The sequence below is a fragment of the Portunus trituberculatus genome, chromosome 35 (genome assembly GCF_017591435.1).
Source record: "Portunus trituberculatus isolate SZX2019 chromosome 35, ASM1759143v1, whole genome shotgun sequence".
Classification (NCBI taxonomy): Eukaryota; Metazoa; Arthropoda; class Malacostraca; order Decapoda; family Portunidae; genus Portunus; species Portunus trituberculatus.
The window spans coordinates 6,307,641-6,335,140 of NC_059289.1; the positions used below are offsets into that span (position 1 = coordinate 6,307,641).

General features: G+C 46.2%; 2 protein-coding genes across 3 annotated transcripts in view; one reads left to right on the plus strand and one right to left on the minus strand.

Annotated features, from left to right (window-relative positions):
- Positions 1-1,227: 1,227 nt before the first annotated feature.
- Positions 1,228-12,995, plus strand: LOC123512983 (glucose dehydrogenase [FAD, quinone]-like). Its single transcript, XM_045269748.1, has 14 exons — positions 1,228-1,602; positions 1,975-2,180; positions 2,906-3,111; positions 3,286-3,474; positions 3,657-3,789; positions 7,397-7,518; positions 8,101-8,157; positions 8,669-8,782; positions 9,257-9,413; positions 9,592-9,749; positions 10,005-10,182; positions 10,607-10,680; positions 11,040-11,191; positions 11,436-12,995. Exons 2-14 carry the CDS (start codon positions 2,036-2,038, stop codon positions 11,668-11,670), a joined length of 1,920 nt encoding a protein of 639 aa, XP_045125683.1. The 5' UTR covers positions 1,228-1,602; positions 1,975-2,035; the 3' UTR covers positions 11,671-12,995.
- The window catches only part of LOC123512982 (UPF0746 protein DDB_G0281095-like), a 111,586-nt gene continuing 97,076 nt past the window's right edge, over positions 12,991-27,500 (minus strand). For both annotated transcript variants that reach the window (XM_045269747.1, XM_045269746.1), the window contains 4 exons: positions 21,357-21,460; positions 17,786-18,336; positions 15,919-16,051; positions 12,991-15,787 (listed from right to left, as the gene is read on the minus strand). In XM_045269747.1, the coding sequence (XP_045125682.1) occupies positions 15,667-15,787; positions 15,919-16,051; positions 17,786-18,336; positions 21,357-21,460 (909 nt within the window). In that variant the 3' untranslated portion in view covers positions 12,991-15,666. The remainder of the gene's footprint in view (positions 15,788-15,918; positions 16,052-17,785; positions 18,337-21,356; positions 21,461-27,500) is intronic.

Sequence of the window (27,500 nt, forward strand, 5' to 3'; positions counted from 1 at the left end):
TCCAGTTAACTTTACCGTTCTTTTCTTTCTTTTTGGTCATCCCCATTCACTGTCTCAATATGTTTTCCCTTATTTTTACGCATATCTAAGTCTTGTTTCGTGTTTATCATAATTATTCCCTAAGGCTATATTCTCTCTCTCTCTCTCTCTCTCTCTCTCTCTCTCTCTCTCTCTCTCTCTCTCTCTCTCTCTCTCTCTGTGCAAGTTATATACAGAACATGATATCAAAGTGGTGTCTATTAAACTTTTTTCTTTTGTTTTTTTTTCTGCTGATATTTTTTCATTCTTTGTCACGTGCGGTTGATACTTTCTCATCTATGTCATTTTTTCTTATCGAGCCATTTATTTTTTTGTGTAGTTTTTCTTTTATTTTCTGGTGCCATTTTCTCGGAAGTAATTTTCCCATCTCTGCTTTGAGTCTCTTTTTTTCCCCATCGTTTATTTATTTTTTTTTTTTAATATGAAGGTGCATCTCATTCTTTTATCTTTTTCCTTTGTAATTCACCTTCATCTTTCCTTTTACTTATTAACATTTTCTCCCCTTCACCTTTTCCTACTCTTTTCACCCCATTCGAATTATATTTCACTTTTTGTTCCCTTCTCTTCAGTTTCTCGCCTTATTACTTTTTTGTTCCATCGTCTCCTCCTTACGTCACATCTTTCCTTCTTTTGTTGCAGGTTGAGGTAAGTTTGCAATTAAGCCATTCACTCCACCCTCCTAATGGCGAGAGCTAGACGAGTGGGCGTGTGTGAGTTGGAAGGAAGGGGAGGGAGTGGAAACAGTCATAAGGGAGAGAAGTAAAAGATGAATAAGAGAGAGACTATATGGATGTGAGAGGGATGGGAATGGATGTAGTAAGGAGCTGACATGTGTGTGAGGTGAGGTGAGGGATTGCCATCAATATGTGAAGTGAGTGGTGGTCATGAGTGTGTGATTAACAAAATGTCATGATTGTGAGGTGGAGGACTACCATGACAGACAGACAGACGGATACACAACCACATCACCAGACCACCACCACAATGCACCATCTCTGCATTCCTTCCCCCTCCTTCCTTAGCGCGCTTTCCACCAATCCCTGCTGCGTTAGAAATGCTCTCCTCCAATGGGCGGCGGCGGACGACTCGTGGAGGTCAAGTCCATGAGCTAGGAAAAAGCCGCCACTGGTCCAGTCTTGACGAGTATCCCGAAGTGTGTGGAGGTGAGGCTCCCGCGGCGGCAGGAGCGACGCACCATCCTCAGGGGTGGCGTGCCGCTCCAGGGGCAATGCTGTTTCCATAGATTTGATGTGACGCTGTATTTCATGATATTACGGTAGCGTGTGTGTGTGTGTTTGTGTGTGTGTATGCGGGGCACGTGTGAGGGCAGTGATTTGTGAGGCGGATGACAAGTGTGGTGGCGGCGATTAATCTGCCATTCTGGATACGTGATGTATGTTCCCGGCCTGTCCTGTCCTAGCCGCTGTCCGGGACACCAACCTCGCCTCGCCTGCCTGATGAATGGAAAGGATAAGGGTAGGAGTCCAGCACGCCGCCTCAGCTGTTGTTGGGATGCTGGGATGATCCTGCACGCGCACTTGCCCACTTCCCTTTCTGGCCAGGGTGAGAGTGGCGCGGCGCGGTGCTGGGTGGCCTGGGGTGAGGTTCAGGGCGCAAGAGGCCGGTGGCAGTTAGCATTAAGAAGTCAGTAGTGTTCCTCCACCTGTTGAACTTGACCCGCCGCAGTAGACACGTCACTGATACGTGCTGGGACTGGTTCAGAGAGAGAGAGAGAGAGAGAGAGAGAGAGAGAGAGAGAGAGAGAGAGAGAGAGAGAGAGAGAGGGGTGGGAGAATGTGTGTGTGTGTGTGTGTGTGTGTGTGTGTGTGTGTGTGCGCAATAGTAGTAGTAGTAGTACTCCTCTTTTTTTCCGTCTCACTACGCCACAACTTATATCCTACAGTCAATCACCAACACATCCTCTTCTCTTTGCAGCCTGATCACCACCACCACCACCGCTGCCACCACTACTATCATCACCACCACCACCACCGCCATGCTCACTTCGCTGCCCGTGCGGTGGCTGGTGCCCGCGTTTCTCCCTATTCTCCGCCTCCTCCTCACCTCCTTCCCGGAGAGTCCCCAGGGCGACACCTTCCCTCCCCCAGGACCCCTCAGGCCTGATTATGATTTTGTGATCGGTAAGCTTCCCTTCAGATCTTCACAGGACTGACCCCCAGACGACTTTTGTGACCTGCGACCTGCTGTGACCCTGCTGTGACCTGCTGTGACCTGGCAACTTTACCGGCGACCTTCAGAACAAGTAGGAAGTGTGAACATTGTGGGGTATCACGTTTCCAACAGGTGGGGAGTGCCATTCAGCTCATTACGTCTGATTGCTTGCACGTTTGCACCTAACACGTTGTGACGGGCCGACATACGCTACACTCAGCATGCTAGGACACGTGTAATGGCTTACAGCACGCAACGCACTTACACGTAACAATATACAACGCGCCAGCACGCGATAGTATCAACCATTAGTACACACACGCACACACACACACACACACACACACACACACACACACACACACACACACACACACACACCAGACGAACGTATTCGACAGCCCGCATGACCCTCGTGACCCTCGCCGCGCCTCCGCCGTCATGGGTGTGTGTTTGGCGGGAAAGAATGTCAGGGGCAAACTGTATTTGTAGACTGGGCCAGGCAGATGTGGTTTGGCACGTGCGTTACGACCTTACGGAACAGAGAAAGCACAAATAGTGACAAGCATAATATCTTTTCGTTCTTCTTCTAACATAATTTTCCTCCTCCTCCTCTTCCTCCTCTTCCTTTTCTTCCTCCTCCTCCTCCTTTTTCTCCTCCTTCTCCTCCTCCTCCTCCTCCTCCCTGGTGCAGTGGGTGGCGGTACAGCGGGCAGTGTGCTGGCGGCGCGTCTGGCGGAGGTACACAAGTGGCGGATCCTACTGCTGGAGGCAGGGGGACCAGCGCCCGTGGAGAGCATCGTTCCGGGCTTCAGTCGTGTGTTCTACTTCCCCACCAAGAACACGTGGAACTTCCATCTCCACCCGCAGCGCCACGCCCTCTACAGTTACAGCAACAGGGTGAGGGGCTGCCTCGGTGGTGCTTTTGGCTAATGTGTACACATCTACCAGTGAAGCCTTCGAGGTGTCTGTTCAACGTTCTTTTCTTGCATTCCATGCTTTTGTTATGCCTTGTACCTTATTCAACTCAGCTCCTTCTCTTATCTACTGTACTGACACCCCCATCCCTTGCAGAGCAGCCCAGTGCCGCAGGGGAAGATGCTGGGTGGCACTTCGGCCATCAATGGGATGCTGTACGTGCGCGGCAACAAGCGAGACTTTGATAACTGGGCAGCGCTCGGGAACCCCGGCTGGGACTACGAGTCTGTGCTGCCTTACTTCAAGAAAGCTGAAGGGTACCGTGGCCGCCTCTCGGGGAAACAGGTGAGATAGAAACATGTAATCCTGACATTACCACAGGCGAGAAAGAAGACACTTTTGCACCTTCCCGATATCAAATGTTACTTAACCCTTGATTGGAAAATAAAGATGTTGTGTCAGTTAGGGGCGGGGCAGGAATGGAAGTGTAGCCTGAGGCAATGAGTTTGTATCGTGTTGCAGAAGAGTACCACGGGCGGTCGGGGCCGCTGACGGTGGTGCCTAAGACGGGAGAACACCTGGAGTTCACCTCGGCCTTCAAGCATGCTGGCCTCCAGCTCGGCTTTAGAAACATCGACCCAAGCGGCCCAGACCAGATTGGTGAGTTATTTTTTCCTCCTCACTTGTTTAACACATTTGTACAATATAGCATGCCACTGGACGCGGCCATGCCGATGAAAGGGCGGCACCTAATGGTAATAGCTCCCTTGACCGCTACGTAAAAGTTATGCACTTAAAGTGTAAGTTGTCATGACCTCGGGAGTAACTGCAAGTTTTCTCTCTTATTTGTTGTGAAGTGGGTTGCATCAGTGTGGCGTAATGGAGGCGTGAAGATGATGATTGTGGTATTTACATAATGGTCATGATGATGATGATGGTAGTAACGGTAATGCCAAAATGTAAAACTAATGGTGTTTTGTCTAGTTTTTATCTTCTTAGCTGTCTGTCTTTTAGTCTGTCTGTCTTTCTGTCTGTTTATCTGTCACGCATTTACACCCTACCTGGAACCAACAGCAACAGACTCAGAGGCAGAAATGTCGACATCTCCGATCAAAAAGTACCGATAGCTAAACCATTCCCGGTCTATCAAATACGAGCAATTAACAAGGCAGTGTAAGGTAGTAAGGGTCTGGTGCAGTGAGGAGTTTCCATGCCCTTCCTCCTGAGCAGCGCCATTTGTTATTTCCCCTCAAGATCTTACACATTTACACAAAAGTATACGGATAAAGTACATCTCCCTCTGTACTGCTCTCCTCACTTTCACTCTCAGCTTTCTTCTCTTACTTGGTTAGCAAACTCTGTGTTCCAAACCCAACCGCAGCTTTACCTCACCGTGTCTGCATCAGCTGCTGCATCACTGCTGACTCATCGCCGTCTTTGCGCGATTGTAGTTGTTGTTATTGTTGGAGGAGGGGGTGATTTTTTTTTGTAGCAGTAGTAATATTTTTTTTTTTTTTGCTCTTACCAACCTAGGTATAATAATTTCTAATATGATACTTGAAGAGAAACTCGACAAATTCTACTTGTTTTTTGTCTATTGCTGCAATTTTTTGTGCGTTAGTGTGTGTGTGTGTGTGTGCGTGTGTGTGTGTGTGTGTGTGTGTGTGTGTGTGTGTGTGTGTGTGTGTGTGTGTGTGTGTGTGTGTGTAATTCACCTAGGTCGCCTGCTGGTCACCCAGCCAGTCTTCCCCATTACGGAGCGAGCTCATAGCTCATATACCGATCTTCGGGTAGGACTGAGACCTCAACACACTCCACACACCGGGAGAGCGAGGCCACAACCCCTCGAGTTACATCCCGTACCTATTTACTGCTAGGTGAACAGGGGACACACATTACGAGGCTTGCCTATTTGCCTCGCCTCACCGGGACTCGAACCCGGGCCTCTCGATGTGTGTGTGTGTGTGTGTGTGTGTGTGTGTGTGTGCTCTCGCGCCCTCGCCTATCACATGATAGCATTCCAGAAAGAGCAGTTGAGTTCGTGTGTAGTTGAACCTTCTCAAGTTGTATCACCTGCATCTTTTTTTCCTTTTTTTTTTCTTCTTTTCCCACTCACCTTCACTCCTGCCCTCCTTATTTGGGTCAAGTTCATACGCTTTCCGATGCATCATTGGCACTGGTGAAACATGAGAGAGAGAGAGAGAGAGAGAGAGAGAGAGAGAGAGAGAGAGAGAGAGAGAGAGAGAGTATAGCCTGAAAGCATAATTATGATAAACACGAAACAAGACGTAGATATGCGTAAAAATAAAGGAAACATATTGAGACAGTGAATGGAGATGACCAAAAAGGAAGAAAAGAACGGTAAAGTTAATTAGAAAGTTAAACGAGCAAAGAGAGAGAGAGAGAGAGAGAGAGAGAGAGAGAGAGAGAGAGAGAGAGAGAGAGAGAGAGAGAGAGAGAGAGAGAATATACCAGATCGCATGAAGTGACAGATGTAATTGGAGCGATAAGAGGAACAGTTGCGGCTGGGAACATGTATACACGTATTTTTAGGACAGACGAATTGTAGTGATGTATTGAAGAATGTGTGGGATGAGATAACATCGACTTTTGCGTGTGGGAATCAAGTTTTCTATAGTGAATACGATTTATTTTGTTAGGCATAGGGATAGAAATGTGTATGCCTATATACGCAAGGCAATTCATGGACTCGTACACACACGTGGCAGTTCTGTGTAACACATATGATATGGTGATGGAGTTGATAGAAGTGATATGAGAATAATAAAAAGAATGGTATTAGAAAGTAAGCGTGTTTAGATCAAAGCAAGTATTTGTAAACAATAAAGGGAAACGGGCTGGAAGATACATCGGTAATAAAAGAAGATGAAGATAAAAGATAATGAAAGAAAGTCATTAAAAAGGGTATGATTTAGAATATACGAGTGAAGTTATACGTAGCTAGGCAGAGAAAAGATCATTAAGAGGAATTTAAGAGGATTTAGTAGGAAACATGATGAAAATTAATATATATATATATATAAAAAAGAATGTTTATAAGAAAATGATATTTAATATACAATATTTGTGAAGAAAATGTTATTTAAATGAGTGCTGTTAGATTGATACAAAATGCAGTAAGGGAATAGAAGGTTTCATCATCGTCATCATCATCATCATCATCATCATTACCGCCACCATCATTATCTTCATCATTATCGTCATTATCGTCATCATCATCATCATCATCATCATCATTATCATCATCATCACTACCACCACCATCATTATTTTCGTCATTATCGTCATTATCGTCATCATCATCATCATCATCATCATTATCCTCATCACAATCATCACTACTACCATCATCATCGTCATCATCATCATTATCGTCATCATTATCACCATCACAATCATCAGTACTATCACAACCACTACCATCATCATCATCATCATCATCATCATCATCATCATATCATTATCATCATCATCATCACCACCACCATTACCGCCATCATTATTATCATCATCATCATCATTATCATCATCATCATCTAGTTATATTTCCCTTTTATATTGTTATACATGTAACGTTAGATTGATTAGTTTCCTTCATTACCAGTTTGTTTTTAGTGCTGAAATTCACGAAGAAAGCTGAGTTATCATCAGCATTATCAATTCCACTCTCACCATTTCATGAATCACTTTACCTTTGCCGTGCTGAAGTGCTACACATGAGTCACAATACCTTGCACATAGATAGACACACAAACTTTAAACCCTCGAGTACCATGACGCGTTTTATATATTCATTGTGGTTACTATTTGGCGATTTTATACAACTTCAGAAACATGTTGTGGGATTAGAAAAGTAATGACTGGCCATTAGTCTTTTGACCTCTAGAGACCCTTCTTAATGCAAATAAAATCGTCTGATCATACCCAAAAAATCAAGGTAAAAATGCGTCTCATTACTGAAGGGGTTAATCTGAAACACTTAAGCCCACATCCATTTAAAAGGCTCTAGTTAAAGTGACACGGACTTTTAAGGGTGTTTTTACGGTTTCAGTGACAGATTAACAACATTTATGTATTACTAGCGGAAGGAACACTCTTGAGAACCTGGCTAATCATATTCGTAGCGTTAGAAAATAATCGTAGGGAAGTGACGGAGAGATACGTTTCAGGATACACGCCGACAGAGAGACCAACTGATAGAGAGACAGACAAAGAAACAGAGAGGTAACGATTGTAATGTTTTCAGGGTTCGCTCACACTGACTACACTATCAGAGGCGGCGAGAGGTGGCACACGGGCCGGGCCTATCTCAAGTACGCCTCACACCTGCCAAACCTTCATATCATGACGCACGCTACCGTCCTCAGGGTACGTCACACACACACACACACACACACACACACACACACACACACACACACACACACTCGCACATATGTCCCTATATATCATTTTTCATTCTTTGTATAATTTTTTGTTTGTGTGTGTGTGTGTGTGTGTGTGTGTGTGTGTGTGTGTGTGTGTGTGTGTGTGTGTGTGTGTGTCTGTGGTGTGTCTATCCATCCATCTCTTTGTCACTCTTTTGTCTGTCTATCTAACTATCTATCTATCTATCTAACTATCTCTCTCTCTCTCTCTCTCTCTCTCTCTCTCTCTCTCTCTCTCTCTCTCTCTCTCTCTCTCTCTCTCTCTCTCTCTCTCTCTCTCTCTCTCTCTCTCTCTCTCTCTCTCTATATATATATATATATATATATATATATATATATATATATATATATATATGACACGTCATAATCCTTCACCATTATCTAACGTAATGTATACTAGAAAGTAATTCTTCTCAGTGTACACAATTTCCACACATTTTGAGGCCTGATAATTCTGAAAACATGCTTGTTTGAGATCTGACGCAGAGAATGTTACCCGGCGGCCCTTGTGTCCCTCCCTCAGGTACTTTTCAACGAGGACAAGCGTGCCATTGGCGTTGAGTATATGCATAAAGGCAAGGTGAGTTGCAACACCTGTGGGGTTTATTACATGTATATAATTTATTTCTCGTTATATCTCAACACTTGTTTTGCTGCATGGCTCCTGTTATTTTCGTTTCCTTTCCTCTCACGTAATTGTTTTTCTGTCGGGCTTCGATATTTGTGTTTATTTTTATCTATTTCTCATGTCTGATTGGAAAGTAGCGTATGTTTGGTGTGTGTGTGTGTGTGTGTGTGTGTGTGTGTGTGTGTGTGTGTGTGTGTGTGTGTGTGTGTGTGTGTGTGTGTGTGTGTGTGTGTGTGTGTGTGTGTGTGTGTGTGTGTGTGTGTGTGTGTGTGTATGTGCTATTTCTGCGTTACTTGTGCTTCTGTGTCATTCTGATGAATTTATGGGAATTGTGTGGAGATAGATGGGCAGGTTCGGTTTCGTTTATGTGTACTAATGATTTATGTATTGTGTGTGTGTGTGTGTGTGTGTGTGTGTGTGTGTGTGTGTGTGTGTGTGTGTGCGTGTGTGTGTGTAATTGTAGGTGCGACGTGTGCTGGCGTCGCGGGAGGTGATACTCTCTGCCGGGGCCCTCCTGTCACCGAAGCTCCTCATGCTGTCAGGTCTCGGACACCCCCACGCACTTCGCTTCCACCACGTGAGTCTCCTCTCCTCACACTCCCGTCATTCCTCTTCCCATGTAACCCTTTTACTTCTCTCCCATACATCCCCATCACGTCGCTCCTCAGTCTCCTCTCGTGTCCCTCATGTCGCTTCCTTTTCGTTCCCTTCCCTCTCCTTGCTCAGTATCGCATCCTCTTTGGGTATAGCCGCTACTTCGTGTGACAAAATGATGTGGTCTTGTGTTTCTTTCGTATTCTGAAAGGCTTTGCTCTCTCACCACGAATGTTTCAAGGACCACAAATATGATTAACCAGGTTTTCAAGAGTTTTCTCCTGTTAATGATATAGAAATTTTGTTTGTCTGCCACTAGAACCATACAGACACCCTTAGAAACCATTGTATGTTGAGCTAGAACCTTATGAATGTAATGGAGGAATAGCGCAGAAGTAGTGTAGAATAATGGCCTTATTTGTTCATTTTATCTTTTCTGTCGTGGTGTCCTATATAGCTGCCGGTGGTGGCCGAGGTGCCGGGTGTGGGTCAGAACCTACAAGACCACATGTGCCTGTACGGCCTCACCTGGACCCTGGGCTCCCACGTCCCCAACACGGTGTCTGACATCTTCAACCCTAAGCAGGTCAGCGACTACGTGCACTACCGGAAAGGCAAGTCCCAGCATGTCGCAGCGCCTCCACCAACGCTTCTCCCTTAGCCAGCTGCTGTGTTCTAAGCGTACTCTCGTTTAGCCTGATTGGATTTAGCATCAGTCTGAAGTATTTTGTGCTAAAGTCAATGTGGAATTTTTTGTGCGGACGGTAATTATAAGCTTTCTTCCACTCGCAGGAGCCTTCACGTCACCCATTGGCCAGTTTGGACACGCGTGGGCGAATGTGCTGCAGAAGGGCGATCCTGAGTGGCCGGACGTGCAACTGTACATGGTGTCCTCGGGGCTGGCACAGGAGGGCATACTGTCCAGCGTCGCCTTGGGCATTGATAGACACGTAGGTAGAGTCTGCAGAAGTCCTGTCAGGGGTTAAATCTATACAAATCTATTTTTACAGTTCCTTGCGGTGTTTTCACTTAGTATATGGTAGCTAAGGCTGTACTATAGATGTACGCTTCAGTTTATGAACGAGCTTTTGCCTATCTTCTGTAATCTTAATAAACCTAAAACTGTTGTCTTTATATGAGCTGCAGTGATTAGAAAAAGTGGCGTTCATCAGTGTTGATTTCTGCCTTTCCTCTCTCCTCCCCAGAAATACCTGGAGCAGTACTCGCCGCTCTTTGGCCGCAGCGGGATGACCATCATGCCTTACCTCATGCGGCCCAAGAGTCTGGGCTCAGTGGTGCTCAAGTCACGTGATCCTTTCGACCCCCCAATTGTCGACCCCAACTACCTGAGTCACCCTGACGACGTGCAGGCCCTTGTGAATGGTGAGTGGCGCTGGTGTGCAGGTGAGGACATGTAAATGAATGATATGTATGGTGATCTATCAAAGTAATAGGTGGCATAGTGGATAAGGTGGTGAGCGTGGGATCGGGCAGACGTCCACGCGTAGGTTCGAATCCCACCAAGTTCAGCCTTAAAACACTTTGCCATTTGTCGAGTGGTTTAAAGTTACCTACATATCACCATGATACCCAGGTTCTAGGTGGTTGCACTCTAGATGAGCTTGGACGGTGATATGGGCCCTAATATGGGTACCACTATAAATAAAATTGCCTGCGCCACTAACGGGCGGAAGCTGAACAGCGCTTCCCATACACTCTTCAAGTATGCCTACAGGCGCTATAGGCCTTACCGTAAAAAAAAAAAAATAAATAAAAACATAAGACACTATAAGGTTCCTCCTCACAGGCATCAAATTGGCTGTTGAGGTCGGGAGAACGCCGGCCTTCGTCAAGACGCTCGGGGCCAAACTCTACAGCAAGGTGAGTGGCTGGCAGGGACATGCAGACTGCTGGTGTTAACGTGTTTACCTCCCAGGACCACCTGACACACTCATGCGTATTTGTCATAGGACCATATTCTGAAACACTTCTGCGCCGCATCTACACTGTTTTCAAGAGTGTAGTTGAAGTGAGGTGGATTTTTTGATGATGATGACATATTAACTAGGTTTCTATATTGCTTACAGAAGAAACTCTCTTGAGAACTCTTTTGATTATCACTGTAACTTTTGAAAATAGACGTGGTGAAAGACCAAAGTGTTTTTCAATATGTGCCATGTCAGAGATTTCCTTGAGCTCATCAGACTTTCAGTATTCAAAGCAATCATTGGCTCCTTCAGCCACTGCGGAGCTGCGCGGCACACCAGTTCGGCAGTGACGAGTATTGGCGATGTTTCGTGAAGAACATGGCCACCACTTTCTACCACTTCGCGGGCACCTGCAAGATGGGCCCCGCCTCGGACCCCTTCAGCGTGGTGGATCAGAACTTGAGGTAGGAGACAATCATGACTAAAGCAGCGGCTGTGCTGGCCTTCTGACTGATGCGTCAGCCTTGTGTGGTAATTATGGGTGTGTTGGCAAGATCTTTTTGGATTTTAAATGTTTGCTGCCTTTCGCTTACAAACTTAGACTATATGTAACTCCTTTTTGCCTCATGCACTACATACAGTAATGCTGTCAGTTTAATTAGAATATCCAGAACGCCTCCTTAATCTTCTTCCTCCTCCCGGACACAGGGTGAGGGGCGTGGCAGGACTGCGGGTGGTGGATGCCTCGGTGATGCCAGTGGTGGTATCCGGTAACCCCATGGCGGCCATCATCATGATTGCTGAGCGCGCAGCAGACCTCATGAAGGAGGAGTGGGGTGCCACGGAGGGCGGAGCGGGTCAGCAGTACTCGTCCTCCACACATGCCCATCAGGAATTGTCATCAGGATCGTCCTCTTCAGGTTACCAAACTGTCAGTACTTAACGAGGGTGGGCAGGGCGACGGCGGAGTGGTGGTGGCCGGGGAGATGAAGTAACGAGTGTCACTAGCATTGGTTGATGTATTCCTCACTTTTTCCTTCCTCTCACTCTCTTGCATGTTGCCATTTACTTTCAGCTTGTCTATAAGTCTTCTTAAGGACAGCCATGCCACTGCTCATAATCCGTGCACCGCCGCCGCCGCCGTTGTCTCAAAGCTCAGAACGTGCCATAATTTAGTTGCGTGGGTTGATGGTGTGCGAGCGGGTCTGAGTGGTGCGCTGCCCACCATTTCCTTTTCACGATTCTTGTTGTGGGAGAGGGCTGTGTTGAGCGTGAAGCCCTGCCGCTGCACCCACGCCACGCAGCCACTTTGTCCTTTACAGCTTGGCGTGCGGGAAGGCCAGCAGCTACTACAGAGAACTTCTGAAAGTATTATGAATTTTAAGATGAAAAATTATTTTGTGGATTATCAGGATTCTACAAAGTGCCACACAGATTGTAGAAATCAGCCGTATATCCCTTTTTGTGTGTATGAAATGTATTTGCTTCCTCCTCACCCTAACGCTTGCCCGTGAAGACTGTGCATGACGGAGCCTGTGAGAGACGGGCGCCCTGCCTCACTGCTCTTCGTGAGCTTCACGTCTCATGCCATAAGTCTTCAGGACACACTGATATGTTTATAGGTTAAGTTATGCTATCTCAAGTTGTTGTTGTTTTGCTGTTGTTGTTGTGGAGGTTCTTCTGTGGAGACTGAAAACAAGACAGACAAGGGTAAGGAACCTTTACTGTGTATATCTTCAATGTACATACTCCTGCTGTACATACACACAGCGTGCGCACCAGTGTCGCCGTGGTGCACGTGGGATGATTCTCATCGTGTTTGGAGTATAGCGAGCTGCTGCTGCTGCCCTGTACATAATGGTAGTAGCGGCAGGCTGATGTGCCCCGCACCGCCCCGGCTCAGCATGCTCCTACATGTCTGTGGTGGTGAATGTACAGCCTGCGTGTACTAAAATACCTCAGCTTCCCTGTACAAAATAAATGTAAATATTGTTCATATGTTTAATGGTGTACATATAATGGCAGTGGGGTGTAAATGCTTTAGAATGTGAACACTTCCTTGGTGTCATCTTTACCTGTGTTTGTTGCTCATGTGTTGTAGTTTTGTTCTTGAGTGCATCGTTGTGTTTGGGTAAGTGTGAGGGGGCGGCAGGGCGGTGCCATCCCACTGATGTTGTTGGCGAGGCCATGGTGTACCTTTGGCAGCAGCTGCATCTTCGGTGCATCGGGACTTAACACCACTAGGATCATAAAAACGTGTTGGTAAAAGGTCTTGGTCTCTTTTAATCCATCCTCTTTTGTACAAGTTTAATGTTGTGAAGAACAATAATTATCACAGTTAGTGGTGGACACACCTGGCCGGTCACCCCCTCCAAGACCAGCCCCTTCTCTTCCTCAGGTTGCCATTACAGGTGATTAACCTCGAGGCTTCGTTATTTCCTTGTATAGCGAGAGGCTTCGCTGCTGTTTTCCCTGGGTACGAAGAGCCTGACTCAAGGTTCGGCCACGCTCCGTGGTCCCTGGGCGGGGCGGCCTGCCTGCCCGTCACCAGACTGCCGCCCATGCGCTTCTTAACCAAAGCTGACTTCAGAGGAAAGTATTTTAGTGTTTCTTGAGAACATGAGAGATCAAACAGTCTATAATGTATCATCATTTGGAAATCGATGAAAGTAACCATAACATAGTTAAGGGAACCAGGTCTGTCGGGACGCGCATGGCAGCAGGCGGCGTGGTGAGTGTTAGGGAAGCCTTGATGCGGGCCAGTCATGCAGCAACAATTCTTCGACTTTCACTATTTTGCTAAATCCTCTTGATAATGAAATCAGTGCTGGGTGATGGGGGAAGGGTAGAACTCTGTGGCCGCCACATATAACAGTTACGAAGCTTTCTGCACACAGCGGAAGCAACTTTAGAATTAATCATCAGCATTTTATGTACAAATATTTACTGAACTAGAAATAACATTGCCGCCTCATGGCAAGCTGTTATCCCCGGCACACACACACTTCTCATCTCCCTTTCGAGAGAGGACGATGCCATAACTGTAGGAGGGAGAACAGTCAGCCGATTTAGACGCGAGGTCGTGTCCTCATCAAGATTTGACGGTCTCGGTCAGTAAACGAACGAAACGATTTCTTTTTATTAAGGAAGACGTAGACCATTTTGATAAAAGAAAAAAGCTAAAAATGTGTATCTTTGTTGTTGTGTGGGTGTACTTGAAGGTGCCAGGCTGCTGGAGGAAACCTCGACAGCAGCACTGGTGGTCTGAAGGTCCAGGTGTCAAAGGTACAGGGTAGACATAGCTAACACAGTGTTGCAACTGTGATGGCACTACAGCCAGCATAGGGAGGGCGACCAGTCAGCAAAGTATCGCGACACAACACGGCCAAGGTAATAAAACAATGTACTCCGCCGCAACATGCTATACATGTGCAGACTGCACCGATATCGTATACCTGATGATGAAAATAAATTTTTGTATTTATTTAAGAACCGCATGTGTAATTCACCAAGGTTATCTGCTGGTCACCCAGCCAGTCTCCCCATTACGGAGCGAGCTCAGAGCTCATAGACCGATCTTCGGGTAGGACTGAGTGTGTGTGTGTGTGTGTGTGTGTGTGTGTGTGTGTGTGTGTACTATACTGAGTCACTAAGGAGTATGGCATGTTGGCGCCATTGACTTCAGGCAACATGGCGAGTGGCAGCTGCTGGTGCAGTGTGCGATGCAGGTGCAGCCTCGGGGACCAGCAGGCGGCTGGCCACGGCGAGGCTCCTGTGATCTCACGATAGAACAGAGCATTGGGTGCTGCCCACTCATTAGCAGGTCAGGGCAATAGTGCCTGGCCGCCCGCCTCTCACGCCCAGATAACAAGCGGCGCCCTTTTGTAGTGTTTGCACGTTGTAAGATTATTGCTTCAGTTGCACTGACTAATAAACTAAGACTGATGACAGTGTTGGGATTTCATCCGACATAACTTACAACATATTACTCGCCATCTTATCTCATCTCACGGCACTTCACCTTAAGAGTAACCAACGTATCACCGGATGGATATATATATATATATATATATATATATATATATATATATATATATATATATATATATATATATATATATATATATATATATATATATATATTTGAAATCCACACATCCATTCGTTTCATACACTCGGTTTACTGAATATACAGGAAGAACTGTTATGCCCGGGTAGACTTTCGTTCTTCCATGCATGTGTGTAATAATTGCATGTGTGTGTGTGTGTGTGTGTGTGTGTGTGTGTGTGTGTGTGTGTGTGTGTGTGTGTGTGTGTGTGTGTGTGTGTGTTTGTTTGTTTGTTTGTGTTTGAACCATCTGAAGTCTAGCACCACATCCTAATGTAGAAAACTTTTAATAATGGTCAGCCGTGTTGAGTTATACAAGTCCACCCAACATCCATTTTCTGAATTATTTATAGAAAATGAAAATTTTAAGCCTAGACTAGTATAGGTTTGTGTGCTGCGCCAGACTTCAGACGTTCACTCAGACAGGGAGATAATAACTTGGCACATCATGTCTTTTACCGAGAGTGTCACGTTATGTCATGAGTGGCTTGGTGTGTTAGTGTTTAGAGGGTGTTAGTACGGCACCCTGGCAAGTGTATGAATGTCTCCACAGCAACACTGCACCGCCGCGGCGAGTGTCCACAACAACCACCGGGAGTGTCTTGTTGCCCTGCACCGCCCCGCGTCACTGTTGGAGCATTGGTGTTAATGGTTTAGCAGAGTTAGTCACTGTGTTCCTGCTGCGGGAATGCCCGTCCTGCGGTGCGGGTGTTTGCTTCACGCTGTGTTCTGTGTTCTGTAACGTGCTTCACTACACACTTCCATCCCTTGGCACCAATGCATGTCAGCCTCCTGAAGCGGCGCCAGTAACCTGCAGGAGACAGGGCCGCCCTATGAAGCGTAAGCATGCCGAGAGCCAACCCACCGACTCTCTTGCCGCTGGTCCAGTCCGTTTGGTCCCGATGAATAGTAGGACACGCGCAGGATGCCCAGGGGGTCCACGTAGCCGTGCCTGTAAAAGGTGGACCGGGATGAACTAACGTTTGGGAGATTGTGGGTGAACGTGAACATTTCAGTGTGACATTACTGCATTCATATTGTGAAGGATGGAGGCAGCGGCGCGGCGCGGGGACCTGTACTCACCTTCCTATCCTGCTGCCGTCGGCGTAGAGCTTCTCCACGTGAAACTGGTTACCCAGATCGTAGTTAATGGTAAAGGTGCCGCCGCTGGGCATGTCACTGGTATCCGCGGGATCCTTGCCTTCGAAGGCGCCACCTGCCGGTAGAAGGTTGGTAAGTGCCGCGTCCTGTTCGTTGCATTTCCTGCATTACTGAGATTTTACATATTTTACATTTTACACGTGGTTTTGTTGCTGTGCGTCAGCGTCAAGGAGGGAGCGGTTCTGCTCACTAAACACTTAGCACTGTTTGGTAGGCGTGCCTGTTTACGCTTTGTTTGGCCAGTGTCTCTTTGTGTTAGAGCAGCATTATCCATTACACCAGTGATTGAGAGGTCTGCTTAGTGCTTGTGGGGGGCGGAGAGGGAAGCGAGGAGAACGCGTGGAGGGCACGAGGAGTGGGGGCCACTTGATGCTCGTTATGCAGCAGTGATTCTCAAGCAGCTGGTTATAAATGTGTTGACCTTAGCAATTCCTGTGACATATGACGTGCCCTTCATGGAGGACTTCTCTCTGCCTGTCCATCAGAGAAATTTGTTCTGGGATGACAATTATTTATTTGGTGATTGTTATTATTGTTGTTGTTTTTTTGTTGCTCAAATATGAAAACCTCCAGACCAAAAATATAAATATCATTGAGAATAGTCATCAAAGAAAAGTCATTGACGATTCTAAATTTCTTTTCTTGAGAGAGAAAATTAAAGGGACATTTTTCCTTTTGCATTCAATTTTGCCTTTCGGTTTTCCACACTTATTAGAAATATGAGAGTTCAATTTTCAAAACTAACTGAATCCAAACCAATCTTATTTACAATGGAGGGAATTATTTTTCTTGTTCTTTTGAGAAATATCATGTGGGAGGAATGAATATTCGTGCGGGTTTGATTTACCTGAGAGAAACTCGTGGCGTGCGCTGCAGTGCGAGTAAGCCACTGCAACAATGTATATCAGGCACCGCACAATTTGGAATTAGACACGTATTAGCGTAACAACTTAATAACACTGTTTGGGAGTACCCTTGTTTGGTAACCATGTGAGTGTAATGACTTGATTCACAACCCAACCTCCTCCCTCATTCACTCTCTCTCTCTCTCTCTCTCTCTCTCTCTGCATGTCGAGGGTTGCGAGTGGCCACGCAAAGGTCAATCCCGCCTTCCAGTGTTGATGTAGACTCGGGGGCGCCACCCCCCGCCGCTGCCCAGTGTCTCTGCCTCTTGTTACTTGTTTCGTCATCCTCGGCAGCGCGACGTTTTGTATCACTTAACACGCATCAAATTACTACACTTTATTTCCGCGGCGAAGGAAGGGACGTGGTGGACTGTGGTTTTTGCAAAGATGGAGGGATACTGTGTGTGTGTGTGTGTGCGTGTGTGTGTGGATGAGAGAAGGCGCGGGGCTTGATTGTGTAGAAATGAAAAGAAGAAAAGGAACGGGTGGAATTTTCGTGTGTCATCCCTGGCGGCGGGGACGATGGCCGTGACGCTGGCGTGACGGGCGGGGCAGGCTGGGGTGCGGCGCGCGAGGAAGGGAACACGGCGGCCGGAGGGGTCATGGAGGTCAAACCTTTTCAATCTTGACGCGTATACGCCGCTCGTAAATTGGTAATTTCGACCGTGAAATCCCCATTAAGTCAGTTTCCATTTTTGAGAAAGGCAACACTTGGTCTTGTTACCAGTGGAGCGTTAAGTGGTGTATTTTTTCTCTTTCCCTGTCTGCCTTGTTGTGCTCCCCAGCACCGCCATGACCCGAGGGACAGCGGCAGGGCGTGAGGGTGGCAGGCCTCCCCCTTCTAATGCCCGCAACTCCCGCACAGGACGCGCCAAGATGTTTACCTGTTTGGCTCTGACTTTGCGAAGCGCTCTGCTGTTGTTGTTGTTGTTGTTGTTGTTGTTGCTGCCACGGCCGCTGCTGTTGTTGCTGTTGTTGCCATGGCTTCTTTTGTGGTTTTTGTTGTTGCCACGGCTTTTGTTGTTGTTGTTGCTGTTGATGTTGCTGTTCTTGTTGTTGTTGCTGTTGTTGTTGCTGCTGTCCTTGTTGTTGTTGTTGTTGTTGTTGTTGTTGTTGTTGTTGTTGGCTTTGTGGTTGTTTGGTTGGTTCCCATGAGTGCTGTTGATGTCCCTGCTGGCTCTGCTGGCTCTGCTGCTGCCCCTTCGGCCGGTAGTTAGGGTTCCATGGTTGTCGGTCCGCCAGGTGCTGGTGGGCTGCGGGGTTCACCTTGCCCACCTGCAGTCTACGTTGTCGTACGATGCGGTACCCGTCATCGTCAGCTATGTAGTCGAACAGGCGCAGCAAGCCGTTGGGGTCCACCCAGCCGTAGGTGCCGAACACAGTGCCGTCGTCCAGGCGTTTCTCCTTGCGGTACTGCCCCGTGTATGTCTGGAACCTGCGGGAGGGCGTCAGGTTGTCAGGGTGTGAAGGAGAGGCAAACATTCATGTCATCATAGTTGTCTATGAGAAACTGATAAATGCTACTGCAACTATAGATCTACCGTAGCCACTTGTTAAGACGGTTACGTTGTCATAACAGTTTAGTTTGGGCTAGACGACTCATAGAATAATATACTGTAGCATGGCTCGTCTAGACTAAACAACACCACCGTCAGGCTGAATTACCGTGGCCTAAGTTATTTTTACAATGCATTCCGTAACATTACTTAACCGAATGTATTATAAGACTTACACCGAAGGAAACATATAGATGGATGATTTAGTAATTACAGTGTGTGTGTGTGTGTGTGTGTGTGTGTGTGTGTGTGTGCGAGGATTCATGTGAAATATTGACTCATTAACGTGGCGGTGCGGTCTTCCATGTGCGATAATTACCCTTTACCTGGCGGCGGTCGTGGGCAGGTGAGGGAGGGAAGGAGGCTAGACTTACCCGCCACTTGACTCCATCCTGGTCTTGAGAAATAGAGCAAGAAGGAACGGGATGGGACGGATGGAAAAATGAAATAAGTAAAGGAAATGCAGAGGGAAGAACAAGAGGAAGAGGAGGAGGAAGGGGAAAAGTGACCAGAAGAAGAAGGATAGGAAAGGGGAGGGAGGAGGAGGAAAAGAGCAAAGGAGAGGAGACAGAGGTGAACGTCCAAAGAAAAGAAAAGAAAAGAAATGAGAAGTAAAGCAAATGTGGTTAAGAGAGAGAGAGAGAGAGAGAGAGAGAGAGAGAGAGAGAGAGAGAGAGAGAGAGAGAGAGAGAGAGAGAGAGAGAGAGTAAGTAAACAACGCAAAAGCACCCACGCCCACTCGATGTCAGGTGTGGGCGGCGACATCCTGGAGGGGTGTGTGGGTGGGCCGCCCATGTTCCCTTACTTACTGCCGCCCATTCCACTTCAGTTGAGGACTTGAGGCGAGGGCGCGGAGGTGCAATGGGGCAAGGAGAGCACGTATGAGGAGGAGGAGGAGGAGGAGGAGGAGGAGGAGGAGGAGAAGGAGGAGGAGGAAGAAAGAGAAGGAGGAGAAGGAGGATAATTTAATGTAGCGTGTCGCGATGGACGAACAAGAGGAGGAGGAGGAAGAGGACGAGGAGGAGAATAAAGATTGTTCGGGAATAGACGATTAGAGGAGCTGGAGGAAGAGGAGGAGGAGGGACATGACGGAGACAAAGTGGAGGAGAGTTCTAGAGGAAATGAGAGAGAGCGAGAGAGAGAGAGAGAGGGAGGGGAGAGGAGGGCTAAGAAAAGATAAGTAATATGTATCTAGTAAAAGGAAAGGAAAGAACGAGAAAAATATATGGGAGAGGAATATTGATAGGTAAGAGAAACAAAGGACATAGGGGTAAATGAAGGAAGAGAGGGAGAAAGATAAAATTAAAGGAAGAAGAAAAAAATAGGAGTAAAGAAAGGAGCAAAGAGGAGACAATACATTTAAAACCAGCAAGATTGAAGAAGAAATAGAGGAATAAGAAAGAAGAACAAGAAGTAATACAAATACACCACGCAAGAGGAAAAGAAAATAGAGCAAAGAGGAAAAAATAAGAAGAGACGAAGACATACCAAGCAACAAAGATAAAGGAGAAGAATAAGAAGAAAAACAACAAACACACTAAAGAAAAGAAAGAGAAAAAGAGAGAAAGAAAAAGAAAAACAAAAGAAAAACAAACCACTAATGTAAATCCACACAGAAACCGAACCAGATAAAAACAAACAAACGAACAAACAAGATACAGTAAGAGATAAGAAGAGGTAAAGAGGGCGCGGTGCAGGGAAAGAGGAAGAGAGCAGGTCACGGGGCTACCCAGTGTGGGCTGTGAAGTTCCCTGCAACAGCACCCAGAACGGTTCCTGCCGCCCATGTTTTGACCGATAGACCTCGAGACCCGTTGTTGTTGTCCCGTGCAGACGATATAGCGGCGCGACCTACCTGGCACGCGTCGCTGGTGAGGTTAGCAGGGAAATACTTATATGGGTTAACAGATAGAAAGGTAGACAGATCAGGTGAGATATAAATAGATAGACACATGTATGCTTAGATAGATACGCATAAAGATGGAGATAGAAAAAGAGATAAATAGATAAACAGATAGATAAAGAGAGATGGATAGAAGGAATAAAGGGAAAAAAAATGAAGAATGGTAGTGAATAGGGAGAAGAGAAGAGAAAGATAATAAACAAGAGATAGATGTAGGAAGAAGATACAGCAGCAGAAATGTTGAACCTAACTTTACTGTTAAAAGATAGAACAGTGAAGGTTAAGAGCAGAAGTACTAGCAGTAACACCAGCACCAGCAGCAGTAGTAGTAGTGGTAGTAGTAGTAGTAATAGTAGTTCTTGACAAGCTTACATAGGAAAAAGGAAGCGTGTATGGAATAAATGATTACGAAGAGGTGGAGAAGAGAGAAGGAAAGACAGAAAGAGAGGGAGAGAAGGAAGGAGGGAAGGAGGGAAGAAGTTAGGTGGGGAGAGAGGGAGGGATCACTAAAGACATTATGTATAGTCACCGAGAAGCCTGATTAAGATAGGTATAATAGGAAGCTAAGTGTCTCCATGTTATCTTTTCTCCTTTCTTCTTCTCCATCTTCTTCGTCTTCATTATAAGCTTTCACGTCATCTTTACTTTCATTAGCGTTGCCTTGCTTTTGATGATGTTGTTGTTGTTGTTGTTGTTGTTGTTGTTGTTGTTGTTGTTGCTTTTATTTTCTTCTCAGAGTTAGTGAAGTCATGTTTTATTGTGTGTTTTTTTTACCTACTTATTTGTTTACTCCCTAACTTTATATTTACTTATTTGTTCGATTATTTTTTTATTCGTTTTTCGTTAATGTGTTGTTAATTTATCCACTCATTCATTTATTCAATAGGGATGTGAAGAGATGACAATTTTTCAGGTAAACAAAAATTAATTCTCTCTCTCTCTCTCTCTCTCTCTCTCTCTCTCTCTCTCTCTCTCTCTCTCTCTCTCTCTCTCTCACCTGAAGTAGCGATCTGGTCCTTCGTCCGTCTGAATGTGGTACTGGGTGGGCGTGCGGCTGTACCCACTCACGCCCACGCCACCCAGCACGGCGCCCACCACCATCTGTAGGGAGAGAAGAGGGAGTAGGGGTCAGTGCACGCCCACACTCCTCACCCACGCCGCTCATCTCCTTCTAAGGCGCCTCACCACGACCTTGTTGGGCGTTGAGTCACACCCGCTACCCCCCACCCACCACTGCCCACGTCCCCACCCACCCACAGTCCCCTTCTTCCCGCCCACATGCCCATTCCAGCCCGCCTTCCCTCTCCCTCCGCTGCCTGACGCCCACAAGATGTTCCTCCTCTCCTTCTCTCGCCCCCCTCTCATTAAGTCACCAATAACATCTCTCTCACTCTTTAAAACTCCCTCTTCTCTTTACCTTTATCTCTCTCACCCTTATTACTCTCATCTCTCACCCATTTTACCCTTGTCCCTTCCCTCAATTTCCTTCCAGCACCTCCGGACCGCCTCTTTCCTTTCCTTTTGTCGCCTCTCATCACTATCCTTCACTGCCACTTCCCTTTCTCCTCCTTTTCCTGCTCTTTTCAATCTTCGTCAGCCCTTCTTCTTCTTCTTCTTCTTCTTCTTCTTCTTTAAGGGGATAAAAAATTAGAAGGGGATACTGGCGGGCGTCGAACTGGGGGTAACGAACTTGCAAGGTGGTCAGGTTACGTCTTCCCCTGCCTGCCTTGCCCTCCTGTTCGCTCCATTCTTGTCTCTCTTCTTCCACTCATCAGGGAGGGAAGAAGTGCAAGATTACGGTTTTTAAGTTTTATTATACTTTTATGAGATAATGTTCAAGAGTGTGTGTGTCCGTGGGGAGAGGGAAGAAAAGGGAGAGAAGGAGAGGAAGAGGGGATGAAGGGTTGAAGAATAAGGAGGGAGATTAATGAGCCATGGAAGCCTTCGGTCACCTGGCAGGGGGCAGACGCACCTGTCACACGCAGACAGACGCACAACGATAGATACACACCCACAATTATGTATCCAAATCTACTCTGACAGTTTTAATTGATGCTTCTGAAGAGCGCCTCGGGTTTTTGTCTTCATCTCCAGAGCGAGGCGCTTTTCATTATTAAGAGGCTATTTTTTTTTTCAAGTTCCCTGCGTTCCTTATGGTGATGTAGTAGTTAGCGCGCTCGGGTCACTATCAGTCAGGCAGGGACAGTCTGGGCTTGTCTCTCCAAATTAATGTACCCTTTGTCCTTTCCCGCAGAGGCACGATCAAGCGATTCCTTTGTTCTGCAGACACCCCAGGCTGCTAATCTTGACCCTATACAGCCAGTGACGCAACGAAGGAGAGTAAACAAACAAGTCATATGGAGATTTCTTTCCATCTGCTTTGTTTTCTCTAATTATCGTGTCTTGTAGCGTTCGCTTTGCCTTATTAATATGCAGGAGTGATAAAGGGCTGACCTTCCCTTCCATCTCGCCTTAAAATGGTATGCATTCGCGGAAGAGGAGAATGCGAGGGATGCGTCATGTCACCCCTTCCTGAGCGGTGACAGGAGAATAGGAAGGAGGGAAGGAGGGAAGGAGGGGAAGAGAAGAAGAGAAGGGCATCTACCTATAGTCCCCTAATGTACGTACGAGTGTATTAGTAACCACCTTCCTCCTTTTGCTTATTTTCTCTTTTACGAGCGGCTTTGCTTCTAATGATGGTGGCGAGTTGACATGTTTGAAGTGCGCGGAAAAAGCTGTGTTGTTTCCCTTTCTTTTCTCGTTTGTGATTGTTTCCTTGTATTGCATCGTTGGTATTCACTCCACACCAAGAAATCGCTAGGGAAACTTGAGGCGGAGACCTGTCCTGCCTTTTTATCAGCGCTGCTTCACCTGGTTGTCCGTTTACCTGCCGGGCTTATTCTCATTGTAACCTAAACTCGCACAGCAAACAGCAGCGCCTTAATGAACAGACAAAGCCACTAAACATGTCCGTGGTCAGTGTCGTGTGTGGAAAGTTTAATGATCTTTACTCTTGGAGGGAGGAAGATGCGTGTGTGTGTGTGTGTGTGTGTGTGTGTGTGTGTGTGTGTGTGTGTGTGTGTGTGTGTGTATCCGTGAGGGCGCGTGTTTGCCCTCCTCCATGTCTCTCTCTGTCTTCCTCATGCACAGCCACAATTAGCACCAGCAAACCAAATGCATACGCGCTCTTCGTCCCACGCGCGCACCACTACAGTTACCTCCCCTCTTCCAGCGCCTCCCCTGCTCTCCCCTCCCTCGGCTCCCTTCTCCCTCTCCTTTGGCATTTCCTCATTCCTTCCTGCCTACACTCAGCCCAATATGTACCACTAGAGAAAAAAATTGACCGACACTTCCAAATACGCCCGTAAGACACTAAATAATGTCAAGCTGTGAGAGTCTTTAGTGAGGGACCGCTGCGCAACGCCCTACCGGCCTTCTTACATGTGTAGGCTCAGCGGTGCTTGGCCGAAGAAGGAGCTGATGGTGTGGAAAAGGAGGTTGTGGCAGGAGCGAGGGAGGAGTACAAGAGGGAGTTTATGGGGGTGAAGAAAGGTAGGAAAAGAGAGTTGTTTGTCAGGCTGGTGATGGTAAAGGGAACTAAAGCAGGGGATCTCAACAATTTCCTCATTAAAAACCCTCTGAGTTATAAGACCATCTACCCGAAGCCCCAGTAATCTGACATCGACTGGAATGCTAATTTACTGACTGACACTAATGCAATATGCAATGATAGGTAATGCAATGATAGGTAATCATATCAGCCATCTAAGTATATCTGGAAATCTTTTGAACCTCTGGGGGTTCGCGAACCACAGGTTAAGAACCCATGAACTAAAGGATCTGGAAGGAATATAAAAGTGAGTTACAGGAGTGAAGGAAGGTAAAGAAAGAGACACATTTGGTGGTATGGATGGTAGATGGAATAGAGAAGTGTAGAAAAGATTAATGGCAGACACGAGAGAGAGAGAGAGAGAGAGAGAGAGAGAGAGAGAGAGAGAGAGAGAGAGAGAGAGAGAGAGAGACAAGCAGTGAATGGATGGTGACAGCGGTTCCTTTCCTACCTAGTGACTTTAGCTCGTATTCTCAAACACTTCTCTACTTCACCTCCACTATTTCAAAAGGCTTTATTCAATTCACACGAGAGTTTAAGGTGTTTTTATGGTTCTAGAGGAGAGTGATAAGATTTCTATATTATTACCTGCAGAAACACTCTTAAAAACCCGCTAATCATCTCAGTGGCCCATGGAAATAGTCGTGGTGAGGGAGCAAAGCGTTTCTGAATACCGGTCTTGGTTTGAGGGTGACGTGTGTTGGGCGTCACCTGCCACTCACGAGACGGCGAGACGAGGAAGATGAAGCGGCGGGAAGGGAAAACTCAAAGGCAGCATAAGGAGGAGGTGGCAAGACGGTTCAAGGGAAAGCAATAAATGGGCAGAGGGAAAAGATTAGATATATTTATGGATGTAGATGATAGATAGAATTAAATAGCTTTTCTCATACAAGAACTGCCACGTGTATGTCTGATAGCCTCTTGCAGGTTTCCTCTTTTCTAATGTTCTTATGTTCTTAAGATCATGTAGAAGGAAACTGTGCAAGAGAACTGTAAGAATGAACAGAAGAGTGGAAGATTGAAACCCTTGTATTAGTGTTCAAGCTGGCAAGATTACGAGAAGAGAATCTGAATGTATGTTAAGAAAGTGATGTACTGTAGTTGCTCGAAATGTATGGATGCAATATGTCGGTCATAGAGAGGATTAGAGACCATGTTAAAGGAAAGGACGATATGGAAGAGAATGGAAAAAATAATTATATGTGTTAAGATTGTCATAAGAAGAGTCAAAAATAATGTTACGCGGAGAAGAGTATAGAACAGACTCGTAAAAAAGATATCGTACTGACAGATCGTAAAAAGGAGAATAAAAAAAAAGATAACAAAAGACTAGAAAAAAAAAGCAGAAGAAATAATGAAAAAATATTGCATGACGGGAAGAAAACTCGTACTGTCACCCATCTGAACCAAACAACACACGTCACACAACACCATATAAATCATAAAAACACGATGCTTCTCCCGTTACGTGCCTGGAGGTTGGTACGGGCCACATTCAAACCGTGGACTATCGAGGCAGTTATACAGCACCCACCGCGGCGCCACCCATCACCGCACACCCATAAATAACGTGAATAACTTACGGAAGACAACCTGGGGAGGAGCGAACGGCCTCCCTGCCACACGCCGCACACTCAACGCCCTTGCACCACCCCGCCCACACACCGCACGCCCTACTACCCACCACACCCCGCACCTACGCCCACCCCACGCCCTTCGCACGCCCACGCTCGCCGCCCCTCCCGCTGAGAAGTGTGCAGTGAAGCGTGGGCACTCAGAAGCAGCCTTGCCCCGTGGCGCATCTGGCCAGCACACCTGAGGAGCCGAAAGACAGAGAGAGAGAGAGAGAGAGAGAGAGAGAGAGAGTCGTGACTTAAAATTCCCAAGGGTACAGTTTCTCGAATACAAAAACAAGTAGTCCCCAAGTAGTCTCTCTCTCTCTCTCTCTCTCTCTCTCTCTCTCTCTCTCTCTCTCTCTCTCTCTCTCTCTCTCTCTCTCTCTCTCTCTCTCTCTCTCTCTCTCTCTCTCTCTCTCTCTCTCTCTCTCTCTCTCTCTCTCTCTCTCTCTCTCTCTCTCTCTCTCTCTCTCTCTCTCTCTCTCTCTCTCTCTCTCTCTCTCTCTCTCATGCATCTTCATTAACACTTTTTTGTGCCTAATTTTTACTTTTTTTTGTGCCTAATTTTGAAGCTTCTTTGTTCTTCTTTTGTAATTACGAGCACGTTCTTGTCCTTACCTGTGTGTGTGTGTGTGTGTGTGTGTGTGTGTGTGTGTGTGTGTGTGTGTGTGTGTGTGTGTGTGTACAGGTAAGCCTCGAACCATTCAGAGTCAAGGTCGAGAAACACCTGAGTACAGAGTTAACAATTTTATCAAGTGAAGGCGAAGATTTACCTCCTCTGTCAACACCCTGAAGGAGGAGGAGGAGGAGGAGGAGGAGGAGGAGGAGGAGGAGGAGGAAGAAGAAGAGGAAGAGGAAGAGGAGGAGGAGAGGAGATAAACATTCCGTAGAGAGTAAAAATAACAAAAAGAGAGTTAAAAAAAAAAAACTACACGAAGAAGAAGAAAACTTTAAGATGAGGAGGGAGAAGACAGGAAAAAGATAAACAGTATGAAGAAGAGAGCTAATGAAGAACGAGAAGTAAACTAAAAAGAAAGAAAGAATAGCAAGAAGAGGAAGACAAACACGAGTGAAAGTTGAAGAGAAGTAGCAAAGAAAGCACAAGAAACAAGATGAAAAAGATAAGATATGATAAATAGCCAGAAGGAAGAGAAGAGGAAGGAACAGAAGCAGAGGAGGAGGAGGAGGAGGAGGAGGAGGAGGAGGAGGAGGAAGGAGACAAATAAGGCAAGAAGACAAATAAAACAAGGAAAAGTACAGGAAACAGAAGCAATGAGCAATCAGAAACAACAACAAAAGAAAAAAAACGAAAAACAACTAAATGAAAAGAAAAGAGAGGAAGAAATGAAATACAGAACCACAAATTGAATAACAGTACAAGATAAACTAAGAAAAAAAAATGAAAAGAAAAAAGAAGAAACACGAGAAGAAATAAGACACGATAAAAAAGAAGCAAGGAATGATAAGAGGGGTTTAATCATAGTACGAACAGAATGTAACTGGCAGAGGGAGGAGGGAACGAAGGGAGGAGGGAGGAGGGAGGAGGGAGGAGGTAACAGTAATAAGTATGCATGCTATTCTGATGAACCTGCGCTGTGATGATGAACGTGAGAACTGTAAGATGGTGACGTGTGTGTGTGTGTGTGTGTGTGTGTGTGTGTGTGTGTGTGTGTGTGTGTGTGTGTGTGTGTGTGTGTGTGTTTGAGAGAGAGAGAGAGAGAGAGAGAGAGAGAGAGAGAGAGAGAGAGAGAGGTGAAGCCAGTGCTGCTGTGAAAGAAGGAAGAGAAAGCTGATAATAAAGACGTGAATACAGAAAATGGGATAGAGTGAAGGAAATACGGGAGCACGAATAAATGTCAATAATTGGAAAGAAAAAGGGGAATAAAATAAGGAGAGAATAATAAAAAAGAAAGAA